Below are 19193 nucleotides of genomic sequence, written 5' to 3'. Positions count from 1 at the left end.
GACCTTTTCTGGAATTTTATTTCATTTCATGTATCGATAACATCCATCCGACTATTATCTCATCACCCTGAGAGACATTCTGAATCAAACGACCAGATATTCCTATTTGTAATGATATAAAAACATGATAAAGACTTTGTACAGCTTGTCCATGCCTTTATCTCTGCAAGGCTGGACTACTGCAATGTACTCTTCACCAGGATCCCTGTCAGGAGTCTCCTAGACTACAACACAGTCTTCACCTGGATCCCTGTCAGTCCCAAAGTCTCCAGTACATCCAGAACAGCCCTGCCAGGATCCTGATGAGAGTGCGAAACACCATCACATCACCCCATCCTGGCATCTCTGTACTGGCTCCCCGTCTCAACACCATCACATCACCCCCATCATGGCATCTCTGTACTGGCTCCCCATCTCAACACCATCACATCACCTCCATCCTGGCATCTCTGTACTGGCTCCCCATCTCAACACCATCACATCACCCCCATCCTGGCATCTCTGTACTGGCTCCCCATCTCAACACCATCACATCACCCCCATCCTGGCATCTCTGTACTGGCTCCCCGTCTCAACACCATCACATCACCCCCATCCTGGCATCTCTGTACTGGCTCCCCATCTCAACACCATCACATCACCCCCATCACATCACCTCTGTACTGGCTCCCCATCACATCACCTCCATCCTGGCATCTCTGTACTGGCTCCCCGTCTCAACACCATCCCATCACCCCCATCCTGGCATCTCTGTACTGGCTCCCCATCTCAACACCATCACATCACCTCCATCCTGGCATCTCTGTACTGGCTCCCCATCCAACACCATCACCTCCATCCTGGCATCTCTGTACTGGCTCCCCATCTCAACACCATCACCTCCATCCTGGCATCTCTGTACTGGCTCCCCATCACAACACCATCACATCACCTCCATCCTGGCATCTCTGTACTGGCTCCCCATCTCATTCCAGACTGAATTCAAACCCCTCCTGCTGACTTTCCAGTGTATTCATGGCAATATCCCTCCTTGTCCATGTCCCTTGTAGCGTCATCTGTCAGTTGCCCCGTGTAATTGTGTCCATTAATATATATTTGGGGGGTTTCATTTTATGCACTTTGAGATTATTCTGTATAATTAAAAGCCCTTTACAAATGTAATGAATTATTACTTATTATTATTATTACAGCAGACCTGTGAATTTCCTACAATACTCTGTACTGTTTGATTTGAATGATGAGGTAATGATCAAACTTAATTTACATTCAAAGATTTATTTATCTGAGACCCATAGTATGAATGGTCTGGAGTTGCTTTCCTTTCCTAAGAGTGTTGTCCACATTCTGCCTTTTTATTCCCATCTTCTGACTGAAGATTTTCTTTCTTCTGTCTGTTTTCCTCTCTTTGTGGATATTATCCATATGTTTCAGTAGATGAGTCTTCCGAGTGAATCTTTTACCACAGACTGAGCAGCCATGTTGTTTTTCTCCTGTGTGAGTCTGTCTATGTTCAGTTAGGTGCTCCTTGCGATTGAAGCTTTTCCCACAGTCACCACAGCTAAAAGGTTTCTCTCCTCTGTGAATGCGTATATGCCTGGTAAGGTGCTCCTTACGATTGAAGCTTTTCCAACAGTCACCACAGCAAAATGGTTTCTCTCCTGTGTGAATACTCATGTGCCTGGACAGATGTCCTTTTTGTTTGAAGGTCTTTCCACAAAAGGGGCAGGTGCAGGGTTTCCCACCGTGACAGAGCCTGACGTGGGCCTTCAGTTTACAGGTGGAGTTATAGAGTTTTTTGCAGAAGAGGCATTCACTGGGTCTCTTCCTGGTGTGAGTCACATGCCTCTGCAGGTCAGCTTTCAGTGCAAATGTTTCACCACAGTCACGGCAGTGGTGAGTTTTTCTAGATGTGCTGGGTATGAAACACTGTTTCTCCATTGGTGGGTTGGGATCCAATGGTGGGCTGCTGTAAAGTCCTACTGGGTCGCTGCTTACGGCTGAGCTGAGGTTGAAAGCATTGTTTTGATAATCTGGAGGGTCATACAGAATGTTGAGATCCTTTAGGCGGGTCACAATGCCAAAAGGTTTGAGATTCATTAGTTTAGAGTCACTCTCTCTGTTCTCCACAGTCCGGGTTTGGGGAAGAGTCAGGGACTGAAGTGATTCATCCTGATCACATTCACTTTTCACACAGGAAGGAGTAAATATGGAGTCTTTGGTGTCAAAGAACCCTTGAAGCTGCTCTTCATCCTGACTGGTCCTGACTTCCTCCTGTTCCTCTTTAATCTGTATGGTCTCTGGGTCCTCCTGCCCCAGACTGGGACTCCACTCCTGCTCACAGTGCTGCTGCTCAGAGGGAACCTCCTCTTCAGAGACAGAGAGCTGCAGGGAGTCTGGAGGGAAGGAGAGCAGCATAAGTTATTTATAAAGCCTTTAGACATCATTGTTGGGGTCATTTCAAAAGGTGAACTGAAATTCAAATTCTATGATTGTAAGACTAGAATCAATTTTCAATTACTTCCTTTATAATGTGAAGAGAAGATTTTTAGTAAAAAATAAACAAAAAAATGTTTGAATTGGTTCAATAACGTGTGTTATTGTGGGTTTATAACCTGCTGTGTCCAGTCTGTTGGTGACTTGAATACCCAGTTGTATAATGGTAAAATGATTGTGGCATAGCTCTGCATTACAGTGGATAATTTCCTATTGTGCTAGAGCAACTGCCTGTACAACCAAGGGTGAACAATAAACCAGATACTCCAGACAGTTATTCTACATTGTCACGGCCATAAATGTGTTTTCACTTTGGATATTGGTTTCATATTTCATATACACCCTTTGTTTTTGAGTTAAGTTCTGTATTCATAACGTGACTTTACATTGGTTTCAATGGGGGAATGTTTGCACTCTAGGCTAAGGGACTGTCTTAAAAGTGCCATCTGCAGAACCTGGTGTTTACAGGAAAAAAAAATTTGTCTTAATCACAGGAGGTTGGTGGCACCTTAATTGGGGAGGACGGGCTCGTGGTAATGACTGCAGCGGAATAAGTGGAAAGGTATCACATACATCAACTACATGGTTTCTATGCGTATAATGATATTCCATTCGCTCAGTTCCGGCCATTATTATGAGCTGTCCTCCCCTTAGCAGCCTCCTCTGGTCTCAATTGAATGATCTTGAGATCTTAAACCAATTTTATGTTGTTTTTCCCACAACAATTACATTATGAAATTTGATCTTGTTTATTTTTTTAAGGATTTGTGTAAAAATACGAGGTAAAAAAAATGAATATACCCATCTTCTAACTTGGATACAATCTACTGAAGCCACTTGCATTACATAGAGAGATAAAAATCACTTGAAGCAAGGTCACTGATGTACCTAATTCATGAAACATCCATTAGAATTCCTAATTTAAGGGCCTCCCGAGTGGCGCAGTGGTCTAGCTGTGCCACTAGAGATTCTGGGTTCGAGTCCAGGCTCTGTCGCAGCTGGCCGCAACCGGGAGGCCCATGGGGTGGTGCACAGGTTAGGGAGGGTTTGGCCGGTAGGGATAGCCTTGTCTCATCGTGCACTAGCGACTCCTGTGGCGGGCCGGGCTCAGTGCAAGCTAACACGTTCGCCAGGTGTACAGTGTTTCCTCCGACACATTGGTGCGGCTGGCTTCCGGGTTGGAGGCGCGCTGTGTTAAGAAGCAGTACGGCTGGTTGGGTTGTGCTTCGGAGGACGCATGGCTTTCGACCTTCGTCTCTCCCGAGCCCGTACAGGAGTTGTAGCGATGAGACAAAGGTAGTAATTACTAGCGATTGGATACCACGAAAATTGGGGAGAAAATGGGATAAAAAAAAAGAATAATAAAAAAAAAAAAAGAAGCAGTGTGGCTTGGTTGGGTTGTGTTTCGGAGGACGCATGGCTCTCGACATTCGCCTCTCCCGAGTCCATACGGGAGTTGCAGCGATGAGACAAGACTGTAACTACTACCAATTGGATACCACTAAATTGGGGGAAAAAAATAAATAATAAGAATTCCTCATTTAAAGTTCACTGATTTTAAATGAATATTTTGGGAAATAATGATGTTTTTTAATAGCTTAATATCTACATGTGCAAAAGATCTACTGACAAGTACTGTTCCCTCTACTTTGGCAAAATTCCTCGTTTGAATTCCTTTCAACATGAATTTAAGATATTTAGCTCTAAAACTTTTAGAGATCCCATTCTGGAATTTTGACATGCCGGTAGAGTATACTATGTTCAACAATCTATAGAAAATTTAGCCAAATAAGACATTTTCAATATTCATGTTTATATTTTTCAATATTCATAAATTCATGTAAGAAATGTTTTATTGAAGTAAAAATACTACTCATATCACAGAGCAAGTGGTAAAGCATTATATGGCACCCAAAGATGAAACATGGTGTCCTAAAGGAGGCCTGGGCGTCTTAAAGGAGCCCTGGGCATGGTCCAAATCTCACACATGTTCAAACTTCAATTAATTATTTCTCAATTATGCTTTAAGATACACATGTAGAATATATGTAAACAATCCTTCCTCCAAAGGACCCTTCTTTGGATATTTTTTGTTGTTGTAAAAATTCAAAAGATCAGGGTCCTGTTTTGTTATAGTTTTGTGAGGAATCACCTGAATGTAGCATGGATGAGGTGGGGGGGGGGGGGGTCATCTGATTCTAGACGAATTGGAAAACGAATTGACGCCAGTTGTTGTCGTATGCCAGGGGTGTCAAACTCATTCCACGGAGGGCCTAGTGTCTGCAGGTTTTTGGTTTTTCCTTTCAATAAAGCCCTAGACAACCAGGTGTGGGGAGTTCCTAACTAATTAGTGATGTTAATTCATCAATCAAGTACAAGGGAGGAGCGAAAACCCGCAGACACTCGGCCCTCCGTGGAATGAGTTTGACACCTGTGTCGTATGCTATTTGTTCTACACCAATTAAAAACGGGTTGCTAGTTTGGCCCAACCTAGCCTACAAGCAAGCTAGCTAATAGCTCAACATTTCACTTTACAGTAAAATCACAGATGAAAGGGGAAATATAATAATCTTTGGTAAAACCACAACAGAATTATAGCTACATTCAAATCTTTTGATATTGTGAAACTATTGTGCTTATTGTTGAAAATGGAATTACTGTGAATAAAAAATTAACAATCAAATCACTTCCTGGTTTTAGTGACGCAGACAATGTTTTTATCCATGCACGGAAAAGTAAATAATGACGTATGTGTTTGAATAGTGATCACTGAATCCCTAAAAACAGTGTATTATTAATAGTGATGGGAAACCGAGGATTTCTGAAGGCTTCGGCACTTTCACAAAATTGTTCCGGAAAACGATTAATTTCTCAGAGCTCCATTACCTGTTCACAACAGTGGAGGATGGTGCGAGGTGCTATAGAAGGGCAGGCTCATTGTAATGGCTGGAATATAATTTATGGAACGGAGTCAAACATGTGGTTTCCATATGTTTGCTTTGTTCAATACTGTTCCATTTATTCCATTCCAGCCATTACAATGAGCCCGTCCTCCTACAACGCCTATCAGCCATCTCTGGTTCACAATGCACATTAATAATATCTGCTTGTCAGCAATGAATAGCAGCGTCTGATTATGAGATGTTTTTTTCTCAGATTGTTTTCTTAAACTCCATAGCCAGTGGTAAGTCGTTGGCTTTAGTAGCTCATAAATCAGTTGGAATACCAGGTTCAAATGTTACATTATGCTTCCCTTTTATGTCTTAGAAAACGGAATCCATGGCATTATATAGGATGCTTAAGACAGAAGCTTACACTATACTAAATAAAATACTTGAAAAACAGTACATAGTCTGATTTCGCATAGATTATTTATAAATTTGTTTTAATATAGGGATTTGACCGCATACCCTAACATCGCCGACTGTTCCAGAGTTCCCTACTGTACCTGCTATGATACCAGTCAGGTGAAATGTTTTATTACAAAATCCTAACTATACTTGTAAGTACGGTGTCCAGTAGAGGTAAGTATTTAAAATTACCATGCTGGTCATTTATGAACATTTGAACATCTTGGCCATGTTCTGTTATAATCTCCACCCGGCACAGCCAGAAGAGGACTGGCCACTCCTCATAGCCTGGTTCCTTTCTAGGTTTCTTCCTAGGTTTTGGCCTTTCTGGGGAGTTTTTCCTAGCCACCGTGCTTCTACACCTGCATTGCTTGCTGTTTGGAGTTTTAGGCTGGGTTTCTGTACAGCACTTTGAGATATCAGCTGATGTAAGAAGGGCTTTATCAATACATTTGATTTGATCTTGGAATCGAAGAAAGCGCACGGTTTCAAAAAGTACGTGATCAAACGAAGCTTCGGACGTCATCGATTACGTCCTTCTGATCAAGTGATACACGCATCGGTACACTGCTTTGCGGTTTTGACGCATGCCTCGATACTCCGGTATCAAAAGTACAGCACAAATTATGAATTGAGTAGAACTGAACGCACCAGTTCGACATAGTTGTGTCTCTGGTGTAATGAGCTCCGGTGTGATCCGCAGCAGTCTCCGTAGCCGATCATTCTCCTCCTGGTACTCCATTACCGTTTTCTCAACTGCCCCAAAAATCTCCACAGCAGCCGCCGTTAAACGCTCATTTAAAAACACACGCAACAACTGTAGTTTAAACATTTTCAGTCGAATAAGAGTTGGGTAGCCTAGTCAGTCCAGTCAGTAAGTCTTTACTCCACACAAGCTTGAATGCAAAATCAAAAACAAAGACTTCTATGACACAAGCAAGAATAATGAAGTACTTCCGGGTCACGGATTTGTTATATCTTTCAGAATAAGTGTCCCATCCTGTATACTTTGTAAATAATTAGGGCAAAAATTATGTAAAATGTGTACAGTTATTCATATATTGTCTGCTGCTTTTCATACAAAGAATAGTTACAAGTATTTCTATAAGATATTACTTGATTTATGTGTTCATGTTTTTGTTTTAATGTGGTGAATCGGTTGTGGTTGTTTCAATTCAGGCATTATAACCTTCGCCTACACAGAAGGTAAATAAAATGTAAAAAATAAAAACTCCTGTGGTGTATACTTAAAGGAAAACTCCACCCTAAAACTATATTTTGGTATTTGTTTAATTAGTCCATCGTTGCCATAGCCCAAAAATGTTTTGCTTATCAGCAACGACGTTTTCAAGATACTTTCAAAATACAGAAATCATCCCTGCATCATATAATGCTGCGTTTCGCAACATAATTGTATATTTTCAGTTATAAAACTGACGATTATTTTTATAACAAGTATTGATGATGGGTGTACTGTGTATTGAATGGGTGTATATGGGTGTGTTGAAATTGGCTAGTAGGTAACTACTTCTCACGCCATTGTCGGACAGTAGAGCTTGTCAAACGGGAGCGAAGGGCACTGCGTCCTGCTGATGTGGCCATGTTGTTACCGTTCATGCCCTCCCCATTGCGGAGTAGACTGTATGTATGTATCAAGGTACGGTGCAATACATTCAGAAAGTATTCAGACACCTTCCCTTTTTAAATACATTTTAGAATAAGTCTGTAACGTAACAAAAAGTTTAAAACGTTTTTCCTTAATCTGCACACAACACCCCATAATGACGAAGCGAAAACAGATTTTTTTTATTTTTTGGCAAATGTATTAAAAAACAAATACCCTATTCACATAAGTATTCAGACCCTTTGCTATGAGACTCAAAATTGAGCTCAGGAGCATTCTGTTTCCATTGATCATCCTTGAGGTGTTTCTACAACTTGATTGGAGTCCACATGTGGACTTTCAATTGATTGGACATGATTTGGAAAGGCACACACCTGTCTATAAGGTCCCACAGTTGACAGTGCATGTCAGCGCAAAAACCATGCCATGAGGTCGAAGGAATTGTCCTTAGAGCTCTGAGACAGGATAGTGTTGAGGCACAGATCTGGGGAAGGGTACCAAAACATTTCTGCAGCATTGAAGGACCCCAGGAACATAGTGGCCTCCATCATTCTTAAACGGAAGAAGTTTGGAACCACCAAGACTCTTCCTAGAGCTGGCCACCCGGCCAAACTGAGAAATCGGGGGAGAAGGGCCTTGGTCAGGGAGGTGACCAAGAACCCGACGGTCACTCTGACAGAGCTCCAGAATTCCTCTGGGGAGATGATAGAACCTTCCAGAAGGACAACCATGTATGCAGCACTCAACCAATCAGGTCTGTAAGGTAGAGTTGCCAGATGGAAGCCCGCTTGGAGTTTGCCAAAAATCACCTAAAGAACTCTCAGAACATGAGAAACAAGATTCTCTAGTCTGATGAAACCAACATTGAACTCTCTGGCCTGAATGCCAAGCATCACGTCTGGAGGAACCTGACACCATCCCTACGGTGAAGCATGGTGGTGGCAGCATCATGCTGTCGGGATGTTTTTCAGTGGCAGGGACAGATTTGGGCAAAGGTTCACCTTCCAACAGGACAATGACCGTAAGCACACAGTCAAGACAACACAGGAGTGGCTTCGGGACAAGTCTCTGAATGTCCTTGAGTGGCCCAGCCAGAGCCCGGACTTGAACCCGATCGAACATCCCTGGAGAGACCTGAAAATAGCTGTGCAGCGACGCTCCCCATCTAACCTGACAGAGCTTGAGAGGCTCTGCAGAGAAGAATGGGAGAAACTCGCCAAATATAGGTGTGCCAAGCTTATAGTGTCATACCCAAGAAGACTCGAGGCTGTAATCGCTTCCAAATTGCTTCAACAAAGTACTGAGTAAAGAGTCTGAATACTTATGTAAATTAGATATTTCAGTTTATTTTATAAATGTGCAAAACATTCTAAAAAAACAGTTTTTGCTTTGTCATTATGGGGTATTGTGATGTCATTATGGGGTATTGTGTGTAGTAGGTTTTTTAATCAATTTAATCCATTCTAGAATAAGGCTATAATGTTACAAAATGTGGATAAAGTAAAGAGGTCTGAATACTTTCCATATGCACTCTATATACATCTTTTAAAAATATGTTTTCCTGTATTTTTCACTAACCATACCACCCCTCCCCTAATTGGAGTAAACTAATGAACAACAACATTTACGCTTCTACTTCCAGCTTATACATACTATATACATTTTATGGACACAATCCATTTTACAAAAGTTATATTTTGTTTGTTTTTACTCCTATCCTTCCTCTAACCTTCACCTCTCCCATCTATTTCTGATTTTTATTTAAATAGGCAAGTCAGTTAATAACAAATTCTTATTTACATTGACGGCCTACCAAAAGGCAAAAGGCCTCCTGCAGGGACGGGGGCTGGGATTAAAAAGAAAAAAAGTATAAAATATAAATATAGGACAAAACACACATCACGACAAGAGAGACAACACGACATAAAGAGAGACCTAAGACAACATAGCAAGGCAGCAACACATGACAACACAGAATGGTAGCAACGCAACATGGTAGCAGCACAAAACATGGTATAAACATTATTAGGCACAGACAACAGCACAAATGGCAAGAAGGTAGAGACAACAACACATCACACAAAGCAGCCATAACTAATGTCCATCCAGTCTTATTTCTATTAACCATATAACTCTGCAAAACTCTGCATAGCTGGAAAGGTTGTATCCCCCATATATATAACATTATATTGGTTGCACCTTCCACTTGCCTATGATGTTTGAGGTAATGCTGCAATTAGTTGGTTGTAATTTTGGGTAGAGCAGACATTTCCATATATTCTTGTTAGCTGCACGTGTGACATAACTCCACCAGTCCTATTTATGATATCCTTTACAAAAGATTATTCATATCTTTTTTTTTATATATATATCTTTTTTTTAATCAGAGTTTAAATCACAATATTTGTTATTTTCTGGTGGATTAAACTGAAATTGCAACCAACTTTCTATGGCTTGTTTTTAAAAAAAATAGCAATATTTTGGAGATTATTTCATTTTCAAATAACCAAAAGTGAGAGATTGTAATCTGAAAAAAGGGAAAAAGGCCATTCTTGAACATCAGGTGAGACATTCTTAATAATCTGTGAGAGGTCTAATGCTTTAATATTTTATCATTTCTGCCATCCAAATTCATATTCATTATATACATAAGCCCGTTTATTTTTGTCTGGCTTGCCGTTTCAAATAAAATAAAATACATTTTGCTCATATAATTTAAAATAAACTGGTCGCTAGGTGTAGGCAAGACAATAAGCAAATAGGTAACCTAGGATATGACTAAAGATTTAATCGGGGTGATTTTTCCACAAATAAAAATGTATTTTCCTTTCCAAGATAGCAAGATCTTATCTATTTATTGCTAACTTTCTATTAAAATGTATTGTAGTGAGATGATTAATTTATTTCGGGATATGTATACAGAGTATGTCCACTTCACCGTCAGACCATTTTATTGGTAAACTACACGGTAACGTTAAAGTTGTGTTTTTTAGTGATCTAATACCTAATATAGTACACTTATCATAATTTGGTAGCATACATTATTTGTTTAACAGTGTTATCTGACAAATGTATTGACGTGAGTTTCTGTGCGTCTGTCTCCCCACATTGTTTTCACCATATCAATTGCTGCCGGTAATATTGGGGAAAATGCCATTTTATCGCTGTTCTGTTTTTATTCAGGTCAGTAAATAAATATCAATTACGGTCCCGTTCTGATTTGCTTCTAACAGTACCAAGAATGAGAACAGGTCATGGTAGAAAATGTTTTAGTTACTCAGCTCCGTGGTCCTGGAATTCTCTCCTGAACATTTTAAAATGTGATGATCTAGTTTCGTTGGTGGAGTTTAAACACTTGATCGATGTATATATCATAGAAGAGTGTAATTGTCTTTAGGACAGCTGTTTTTAGTCAAGACTTCCGTGTTTTTACGGGAAAATGTTTTTGTTGCACTGTATGTGTGTTTATAGTTTTGTTTAATGTTGTGTTAGTGTATGTAAGTTATTTTGTCTGAAACGTTGTTCCCCCTGCTGCTATTGGACCAGGTCTCTCTTGGAAAAAAGATGTTATCTCAATGAGAAAAACCTGTATAAATAAAAGGCAAAATAAAAATAATAATATCAAAGTCTCTGTAATAGTGTGTGGTTTCATAGTGAGCCTAGCCATTCACTGTGGGAATGATTCAAGTGCAACGGTCAAGTGCTGCCTTTTACCATGATATAAGGGCGCTGTCTGGTTGAATTACATCCTTTAGATTTGAATATATATATCGTGGTTAACCTTAAAAATCTAAATAAATTATTGTAGAAAATGTCAAAAATAGTAAAAATAAAGAAAAACCCTTGAATGAGTAGGTGTGTCCAAAAATAGTACCAGTCAAAAGTTTGGACACACTGACTTATTCAAGGGTTTTTCTTTATTTTTACTATTTTCTCTCAACCAGCTTCACCTGGAATGCTTTTAATCAATTAATCATGACTGAGCAACATTATGTCAAAAATCAATGTTAAATATTTTTGAAATATTTTACAGAAAGTGTGTACGTTTTAATGTGTCAATGGCATCAGTCAGACCATTCTCTCATACATGAGAGACATTCTAAAACAAATGACCAGGAATTCCTGTTTCTAATAACGTGAAAACATCAACAGACTGAACAGCAGACCTGTGAGCTTCCTACAATGCTGTGTAATGTTTAATCATTACATCATAATTCAAATCAAACTGTATTCATATAGAATGTTTTACAATAGTAAATCCATCACAAATCTATTGATCTCAAACCAACCGCATAAATTATCCAGAGTTGCGTTTCCTTTCCTACGAGTGTTGTCCACATCCTGCCTGTTATTCCTATCTTCTGACAGAACATCTTTATCCTAATTTTCGTTCACTATTCATCCTGTTTTCTTCCTTTGTGGATGTTTTTGACATGCGTCAGCAGGTTAGTCTTTTGACGGAAGCTTTTCCCACAGTCACCACAGCTAAATGGTTTCTCTCCTGTGTGAGTCAGTTTATGCTTTCTTAGGTTCCCTTTCAAATTGAAGCTTTTCCCACAGTCACCACAGCTAAATGGTTTCTCTCCTGTGTGAGTCCGTTTATGATCTGTAAGGTGTCCCTTCTGATAGAAGCTTTTCCCACAGACACCACAGATAAATGGTTTCTCTTGTGTGTGAGTCAGTATATGATTCCCTAGGTCTCCCTTCTGATAGAAGCTTTTCCCACAGTCACCACAGTTAAATGGTTTCTCTCCCGTGTGACTCAGTATGTGCAAGTTCAGGTGCCCCTTCTGATTGAAACTTTTTCCACAGTCACCGCAGCTAAATGGTTTCTCTCCTGTGTGAATACTCATGTGCCTGGACAGATCTCCTTTATGTTTGATGGTCTTGCCACAAAGAGGGCAGGTGCAGGATTTCTCAATGTGACAGAGTTGGACATGGGCCTCCAATTTACAGGTGGAATTGTATTGTTTATTGCAGAAGCGGCATTCACTGATTATATTCTTGGTAAGAGTCACGTGCCTCTGCAGGTCAGCTTTCAGAGGAAACGTTTCACCACAGTCACGGCAGTGGGGAGTTTTTCTAGACGTGGTGCTGGGTTTGGAACCGTGTTCCCCCATTGGTGGGTTTGGATCCAATGGTCGGCTGATGTCAAGTCCTACTGGGTCCCTGCTTGCGGCTGAGCTATGGCTGGAGGCAATGTTTTCAGTATCTGTAGGGTCACAGAGAATGTCAAGACCCTTTAGGTGGGTTACAGTGGCAAAAGGTTTGAGATCCACTGGTTTAGAGTCACTCTCTCTGTTCTCCACAGTCTGGGTTTGGGGAAGAGTCAAGGACTGAAGTGGGTCCTCCAGATCACATTCACTTTTCACAAAGGAAGGAGTGAATATGAACTCCATGATATCAGCCTCCAGCCCTGGAAGCTGCTCTTCCTCCTGACTGGTCCTGACTTCCTCTTCTTCCTCTTTAATCTGTGTGGGCTCTGGGTCCTTCTGCCCTAGACTGGGGCTCCACTCCTGCTGCTCAGGGGGAACCTCCTCTTCATAGGCAGAGAGCTGCAGGGAGTCTGGAGGGACTGAGAGGAGGAGCAGAGGTTACCTAGACTTTAGACATCAGGGTTGGGGTCAATTTGAATTAAAGACTGTAAATTCAAGACTAGGTAAACTGTATCTCCAATTAAATAACTGTAAAACTAAAATCTGGCTTGACTGTAAAAACTAGGTGTCTGGCTAGACTGTAAACTCTCCTTCCAGACTCATATTAAGCATCTCCAATCCAAAATAAAATCTAGAATTGGCTTCCTATTTCGCAACAAAGCCTCCTTCACTCACGCTGGCAAACATACCCTCGTAAAACTGACTATCCTACCGATCCTCGACTAAAGGCGATGTCATTTACAAAATAGCCTCCAACACTCTACTCAGCAAACTGGATGCAGTCTATCACAGTGCTATTCATTTTGTCACCAAAACCCCATATACCACACACCACTGCAACCTGTATGCTCTCGTCGGCTGGCCCTCGCTACATATTCGTCGCTAGACACACTGGCTCGAGGTCATCTATAAGTCTTTGCTAGGTAAAGCTCCGCCTTATCTCAGCACACTGGTCACCATAACAACACCCACCCGTAGAACGCGCTCCTACAGGTATATCTCACTGGTCATCCCCAAAGCCAACACCTCTTTGGCCGCCCTTCCTTCCAGTTCTCTGCTGCCAATGACTGGAACAAATTGCAAAAATCGCTTAAGATGGAGACATATCTCCCTCACTAACTTTAAGCATCAGCTATCTGAGCAGGTCACCGATTGCTGCACACAGGCCATCTGTAAATAGCCCATCCAATCTACCTACCTCATCCCCACTTTTTTTCTTTTCGCACACCAGTATTTGTACTTGCACATCATCATCTGTACATCTTTCACTCCAGTGTTAATTTGCTAAATTGTAATTACTTCGCTACAATGGTCCATTTATTGCTTTACCTCCTTACTCCATTTGCACACACTGTATATATATATTTTTTTCTATTGTGTTATTGACTGTACTTTTGTTTACTCCATGTGTAACTCTGTGTTGTTGTTTTTTTGTCACACTGCTATGCTTTATCTTGGCCGGGTCGCAGTTGTAAATGAGAACTTGTTCTCAACTGGCCTGCCTGGTTAAATAAAGGTGAAATAAAAAATTAAATAATTAAACTACTTCTCAATGAATTGAAGATAATATTATTATTTTTTACATTTTTTTTATTTAACCTTTATTTAACTAGGTAAGTCAGTTAAGAACAAATTATTATATGCAATGACGGTCTACCCTGGCCAAACCCTAACCCGGACGACGCTTGGCCAATTGTGCGTCCTATGGGACTCCCAATCACAGCCGGATGTGATGCAGCCTGGAGAATAAGATTAATTTCTAAAAGGTGTTCCATTTTTTAAAGAATACATTCAAATCACTTCCTGTTTTTTTATAACAATGTTTTTATCCATGCTTGGTTTAGAAACACCTTCTTAAAATGTATGAAATGGTGATCCCTTTTAGCACAAATAGTTTATCAATAAGGTAGAACTATTGCTAGCTTCCAGTATATATCTAAATACGAACCTATTCTATATAGTTGTATCTCTGGAGTGATCTGCAGCAGTCTCCGTAGCCGATCATTCTCCTCCTGGTATTCCACTACCGTTTTCTCAACTGCCCCGAAAATCTCCAGAGCTGCCGCCGTTAAACGCTCATTTAAAAACACACGCAGCAACTGTAGTTTAGACATTTTCAGTCTTCAGTTGATCTTTCGTTACTCCACGCAAGGAATTCAAAGTCTAAGTATAACTAAATCCCCTTCTGTCTGTGACACAGTCGTCTCCAATCCTACTTCCGTGTTCTAGTCAAGGAATTTAGGAAAATAACTCCAAAGACTTTTATAACTTAACCAAGATAGACCACAGCCTTTCTTTTCCAATGGGAATAAATTAGTCATAGTGGGCAGAACAAGCAAGGCGGTGGGCAGAGCCATGCACGAGCTAACGAGATCCTATTGGACCGTTCTAGCATGCGTCTGCATTTTGCCGTTAGGGAACGCGTATCCTTGTGCAATAACTAAATTCGCCTTTGCGCTCCTTTTAGACAAAGCGATGTTGACAAACTTTTGCACATGATAAAGTCTTCAAGGCTTAGCTTTGGGAACAGAAAACTTTATTGAGATCCAATAATGAGAACATTTGAAGAATGTCGGCCAAAATCCATCTCCTTCCATCTTCTCCCACTGCCGGGCACTGTGCTTCCTCTCACTACCATATTTGGTAACGAGTGGGAACGCCAAGCAGATGCTTCACATTTATATATCCGGTGAAATATCTGTCACGTTATTCTATCTGTAATACCTCGGTCCAAACTAGTTGGTGGCAAACCCGGGAAAGGAACAACAGCGCCAGCAGCTGGATGGAGGTTTACTACTGTGCATGGCAGCCAGGTAAAAAGGTAAAATATCATTACATGTAGACAAACAGTGGATTAATATCATAAATATAGGATAATCTGGAATAATTAATTTTCATCAGGAGTCGACAGTATAGCATTAGTTTGAATGAGGTCAGAATTTTTGTTTAACCTTTATTTTAACAGGGAGGCATGCTGAGACCAAGGTCTCTTTTACAGATGAGCAATTACACTATAATCACCATATAAATTCAAAGATGAAAAAGCCTGGAAGGAGGAGAGATGACTAGACACGAATCGGTTGGCCGTTTTATGTGTGGATTAATTGTCGGAGTAGAAGACCTTGTGCATTTCAGGTAAAATAACAACTCAATGTTTATATCCCAGGACAAATTAGCTAGCAACAGCAAGCTAGCTAAGTAGGACAAATTAGCTAGCAAGTGCAAGCTAACTAGCTAAATTGCCCTTCACGTTTAATGCTTTTCGACCTGTCCCCAAATTCATTTCATTGGTTCAGAGTTTGTTTTGATATTTTAACCTGCGTGTCGTGATCGCGTTTGGTGTAGGGGGACAAAATAAATGTATGCACGATAGCGCACGCGCGCAGCCGGTATGGGTTCCGTGTGAGACTCTCTCCAATACAACCCAACATTGTAGTTATGTACATCCTTTCACCCTTCTCATTAACCTGTGGTGAGTTGTTCACAATTTTCAATTAACAAATAAAGTTTTATATGTAAGATGGCAAAATAAAGAGCAAAATTATTGATTATTATTATTTGTGCCCTTGTCCTATAAGAGCTCTTTGTCACTTCCCACGTGTTGGGTTGTGACAAAAACTCACACTCATTCTTATGTTTAATTAATGTATCGTATAGTGTGTGGGGCAGGCTTACAATGATGGCAACAAAAAAAAACATTTGAGAGTGCGCTTAAGACTTACTCTATGTCAGATCAAACAGGCCCGAGTGGAACATCCCTGTGTAACAGTATAACTTTAGTACGTCCCCTCGCCCCGACCTCAGGCGCGAACCAGGGACCCTTTGCACGCATCAACAACGGTCACCCACGAAGCATCGTTACCCATCGCTCCACAAAAGCCGCAGCCTTTGCAGAGCAAGTTGCAACACTACTTCTAGGTTTCAGAGCAAGTGACGTAACTGATTGAAACGCTAGTAGCGCGTACCCGCTAACCAACCCTGTTACACCTGCCTGGGTACGCATTGGAAGAGGATCAACCTTCCTGCCGTTAAGTCCAAGTTATGTCTTGAGGACAGAGGGGCCCATGTTCATAAATGTTCACGGTGGTGGAAAAACTGCTGTACGTGTTTCATCGCATCAAGCACTTTAAAGTAATCTCCCCACCTGGAGCTAAAGACAGGCACAAAATAGTTGACCTATGTGCATGCTTTTGAAGATACAGATATTGTGGTATTTGAGCTATTGAATTCAGAACAACCTAAAATTGTCACTTTGGAGTCTGGACCATATGCTACTGAAGAGATGACTTTCTAATCATCTCGCCCGCAGACTTCCTCTTCCAATGCGTACCCAGGCAGGGATGGTCCACTCACGGCCTGTTCGATCTGACATAGAAAAAGTCTCATCTCAAGCCATTCTCTCATGCGAAACGCAGGAGAAAATGGCTTAAGATGGTTTTGTCCTAGACATGAAGGAAACATAACACCTAGAATTGGTCTAGGAGACATGTTTTCTGTAGTTTATCTACTTATACTCAGGCAGACCTACCCCGGAAATGACTTTTTCATTATACAAGGGGTCACAAGCTACCCAACAGCTCCATAAATTCACTACAAAAACTGTTTCACATTTTTCAAACAGTTCAAACTTATTGCAAACATTTGCTTTACTTCGCAGAAACAGCTGTGCTATCATGTTACATAAGCACACCATAAATAGCATGAGGACATCAGTACAGGAAGTCCTTAAAAGGGCATAAACACATGACACAGGAATAGCTCATCAATGACCTTTTGACACATACCGTCTACTATATTCTCTCTAGTTGCCCTTAAAAAGATGCAATAGTCTCTACAAGCCAGAAAGTTTAATCAAATTATATTTACACTTACTTTACCAGTTGTACATGCTGTTGGTCCTTTTGGCAATAGGAGGTGGAGATAGGATATCCACAGGAAAGTGTCGCTTATCCAACATTTTGCGGCTCCGGTAGGTTCTGCCGCTTGTATTTTCAATCTCTTGACGCATTGCACGTGATGCACAATATGTAAACAATAGCCGAATGTCACCAAACGTAGTCGACTGAAGGACGTTTCCTCACAATCAGCTGGAAGTTTTTGCCCTTTGATTCTGTGGTTCAGTTAGGCTCGGACATATTGTGCAAGTGTTTTGTCACGGTGCGAATTGCATCAGTATTGGAAATAAAAAACTGAAATACAAAGCTGTTTACTGAAGGTCGGGTTGATAACACTTCCCTGTGGATATTTGTATCAGATTACCTCCGACATAGGGACAAAATCAGTGGACAATAGGTAAAGTCAGTTTGTTCAACATTCTGACTTGTAAATGGGAATGCTGAGTCAACATGTTAGAGACGATGGTGTAAGTATTTCACTGGGAAGCATAAGTTAACCTTACCTATTGCTTAACCGGGTGTGGTTTCCTGACAATGATCAAGAGAATTTGCTCCATGCTTCGACAGCTGCAACGCAATTACACCTCAGACATTGGCCAAACATCAGCTTTGCAGGTACCTGTTTCACATCCAGGCTGCATCACATCTGGCTGTGATTGGGAATCCCATAGGGGGGGCACAATTGGCCCAGCGTCGTCCAGGTTTGGACGTCATTGCAAATAAGAATTTGTTCTTAACTGACTTGCCTAATTAAATAAAGGTAAATCATTTTTTTTTTTTTTAAAGCTATTGCGGGTTGATGCTCGATCTGATTGAATCTAGGCCTTAGTCTCCCAGTTTGTATCCGTTCTCTGGCCTCTACTAGACCTGGGGTGAAGAGTTGAATATCCAGATTTAATATCAGAGAATTGTTGAGTACTTGTTTCTGATTGCCCTGAAGGGCATTCTACAGCGTGCATTATTTCCCTATAACGCACGGTAGAATTCAATGGCTGTAGTTAATTCTTAGATGTACTGTTTGTTCCTAGGTTTAACTACTTTTAATAAACAGATATTTCAGGTAGCAATCCACCTTGTGTAGCAATGTAAGGCATATTTCAACCCCACCCTCGCATAGCTTGCTGGGTAATGTAGTCTTAATGTTATTAAACGCATAACACACTGTTTGAGCTGCTTTTGAAAGCAAAAGTCGAATTCAAAACATTATTGACAATGTTTCAATTCGATTTTCATAATAACAAGCTAGGACTGATGTTTGTTTGGTTACCAGGCAACTGCTGTAGCTATCTAGTAAACTTGCTAGCTAGGTACTTCAGTGGATGTTGAACACATTTCTACCTGCAAATGTGTTAAATTTATAGCCCTGAATTAAAAGGGATATTCAACTCGGGGCTCTGTTCTCTGGAAAATAATGCAACTCCCTAGAAGGTTAGTTCCATTCCGCTAGTGCTTCGTGTGAACACACCTTTCATTATTTTCTAGAGAACTCATAGCCACTCATTGATTATCCCTTACTTGGGTGATACAGTAGTTTGACCTGCATTCAGCGTTGTCGGATAATGATCCACAGGGTTGTTTAAAATGTTATAGGAATTGAAGGAATTTGATTATCTGTCCCGGGTTACCCCGGTGTGAGGAGTTGGAATTGGGTAAAAAGTGATTGCATTTGTTTTGG

General features: G+C 40.8%; 2 protein-coding genes across 2 annotated transcripts; both read right to left on the bottom strand.

Annotated features, from left to right (window-relative positions):
* On the bottom strand, positions 1-6769 carry LOC129835767 (zinc finger protein 681-like). The gene is made up of 2 exons (XM_055901545.1): positions 6495-6769; positions 1-2393 (listed from the first exon to the last, which is right to left on the bottom strand). The coding sequence occupies exons 1-2, from the start codon at positions 6673-6675 to the stop codon at positions 1279-1281; spliced, it is 1296 nt and encodes a 431-aa protein (XP_055757520.1). The 5' UTR covers positions 6676-6769; the 3' UTR covers positions 1-1278.
* A 2019-nt stretch (positions 6770-8788) lies between these two features.
* LOC129835595 (gastrula zinc finger protein XlCGF57.1-like) lies at positions 8789-14868 on the bottom strand. The gene is made up of 2 exons (XM_055901295.1): positions 14572-14868; positions 8789-13042 (listed from the first exon to the last, which is right to left on the bottom strand). The coding sequence occupies exons 1-2, from the start codon at positions 14735-14737 to the stop codon at positions 11862-11864; spliced, it is 1347 nt and encodes a 448-aa protein (XP_055757270.1). The 5' UTR covers positions 14738-14868; the 3' UTR covers positions 8789-11861.
* Positions 14869-19193: the final 4325 nt, after the last annotated feature.

This window comes from Salvelinus fontinalis, chromosome 36 (genome assembly GCF_029448725.1).
Source record: "Salvelinus fontinalis isolate EN_2023a chromosome 36, ASM2944872v1, whole genome shotgun sequence".
NCBI classification, from domain to species: Eukaryota; Metazoa; Chordata; class Actinopteri; order Salmoniformes; family Salmonidae; genus Salvelinus; species Salvelinus fontinalis.
This window is presented reverse-complemented; position numbering and strand designations above follow the sequence as displayed.

What these genes read in the sequence shown, in the direction of transcription:
- LOC129835767 (XM_055901545.1), bottom strand. Translation starts at nt 6,675, where the DNA reads ATGTTTAAACTACAGTTGTTGCGTGTGTTTTTAAATGAGCGTTTAACG. An exon ending in GACACAACTATGTCGAACTG is followed by an intron (nt 2,394 to 6,494) that starts GTGCGTTCAGTT and finishes CCTTCCCTCCAG; the next exon opens with ACTCCCTGCAGCTCTCTGTC.
- LOC129835595 (XM_055901295.1), bottom strand. Translation starts at nt 14,737, where the DNA reads ATGTCTAAACTACAGTTGCTGCGTGTGTTTTTAAATGAGCGTTTAACG. An exon ending in GATACAACTATATAGAATAG is followed by an intron (nt 13,043 to 14,571) that starts GTTCGTATTTAG and finishes TCCTCCTCTCAG; the next exon opens with TCCCTCCAGACTCCCTGCAG.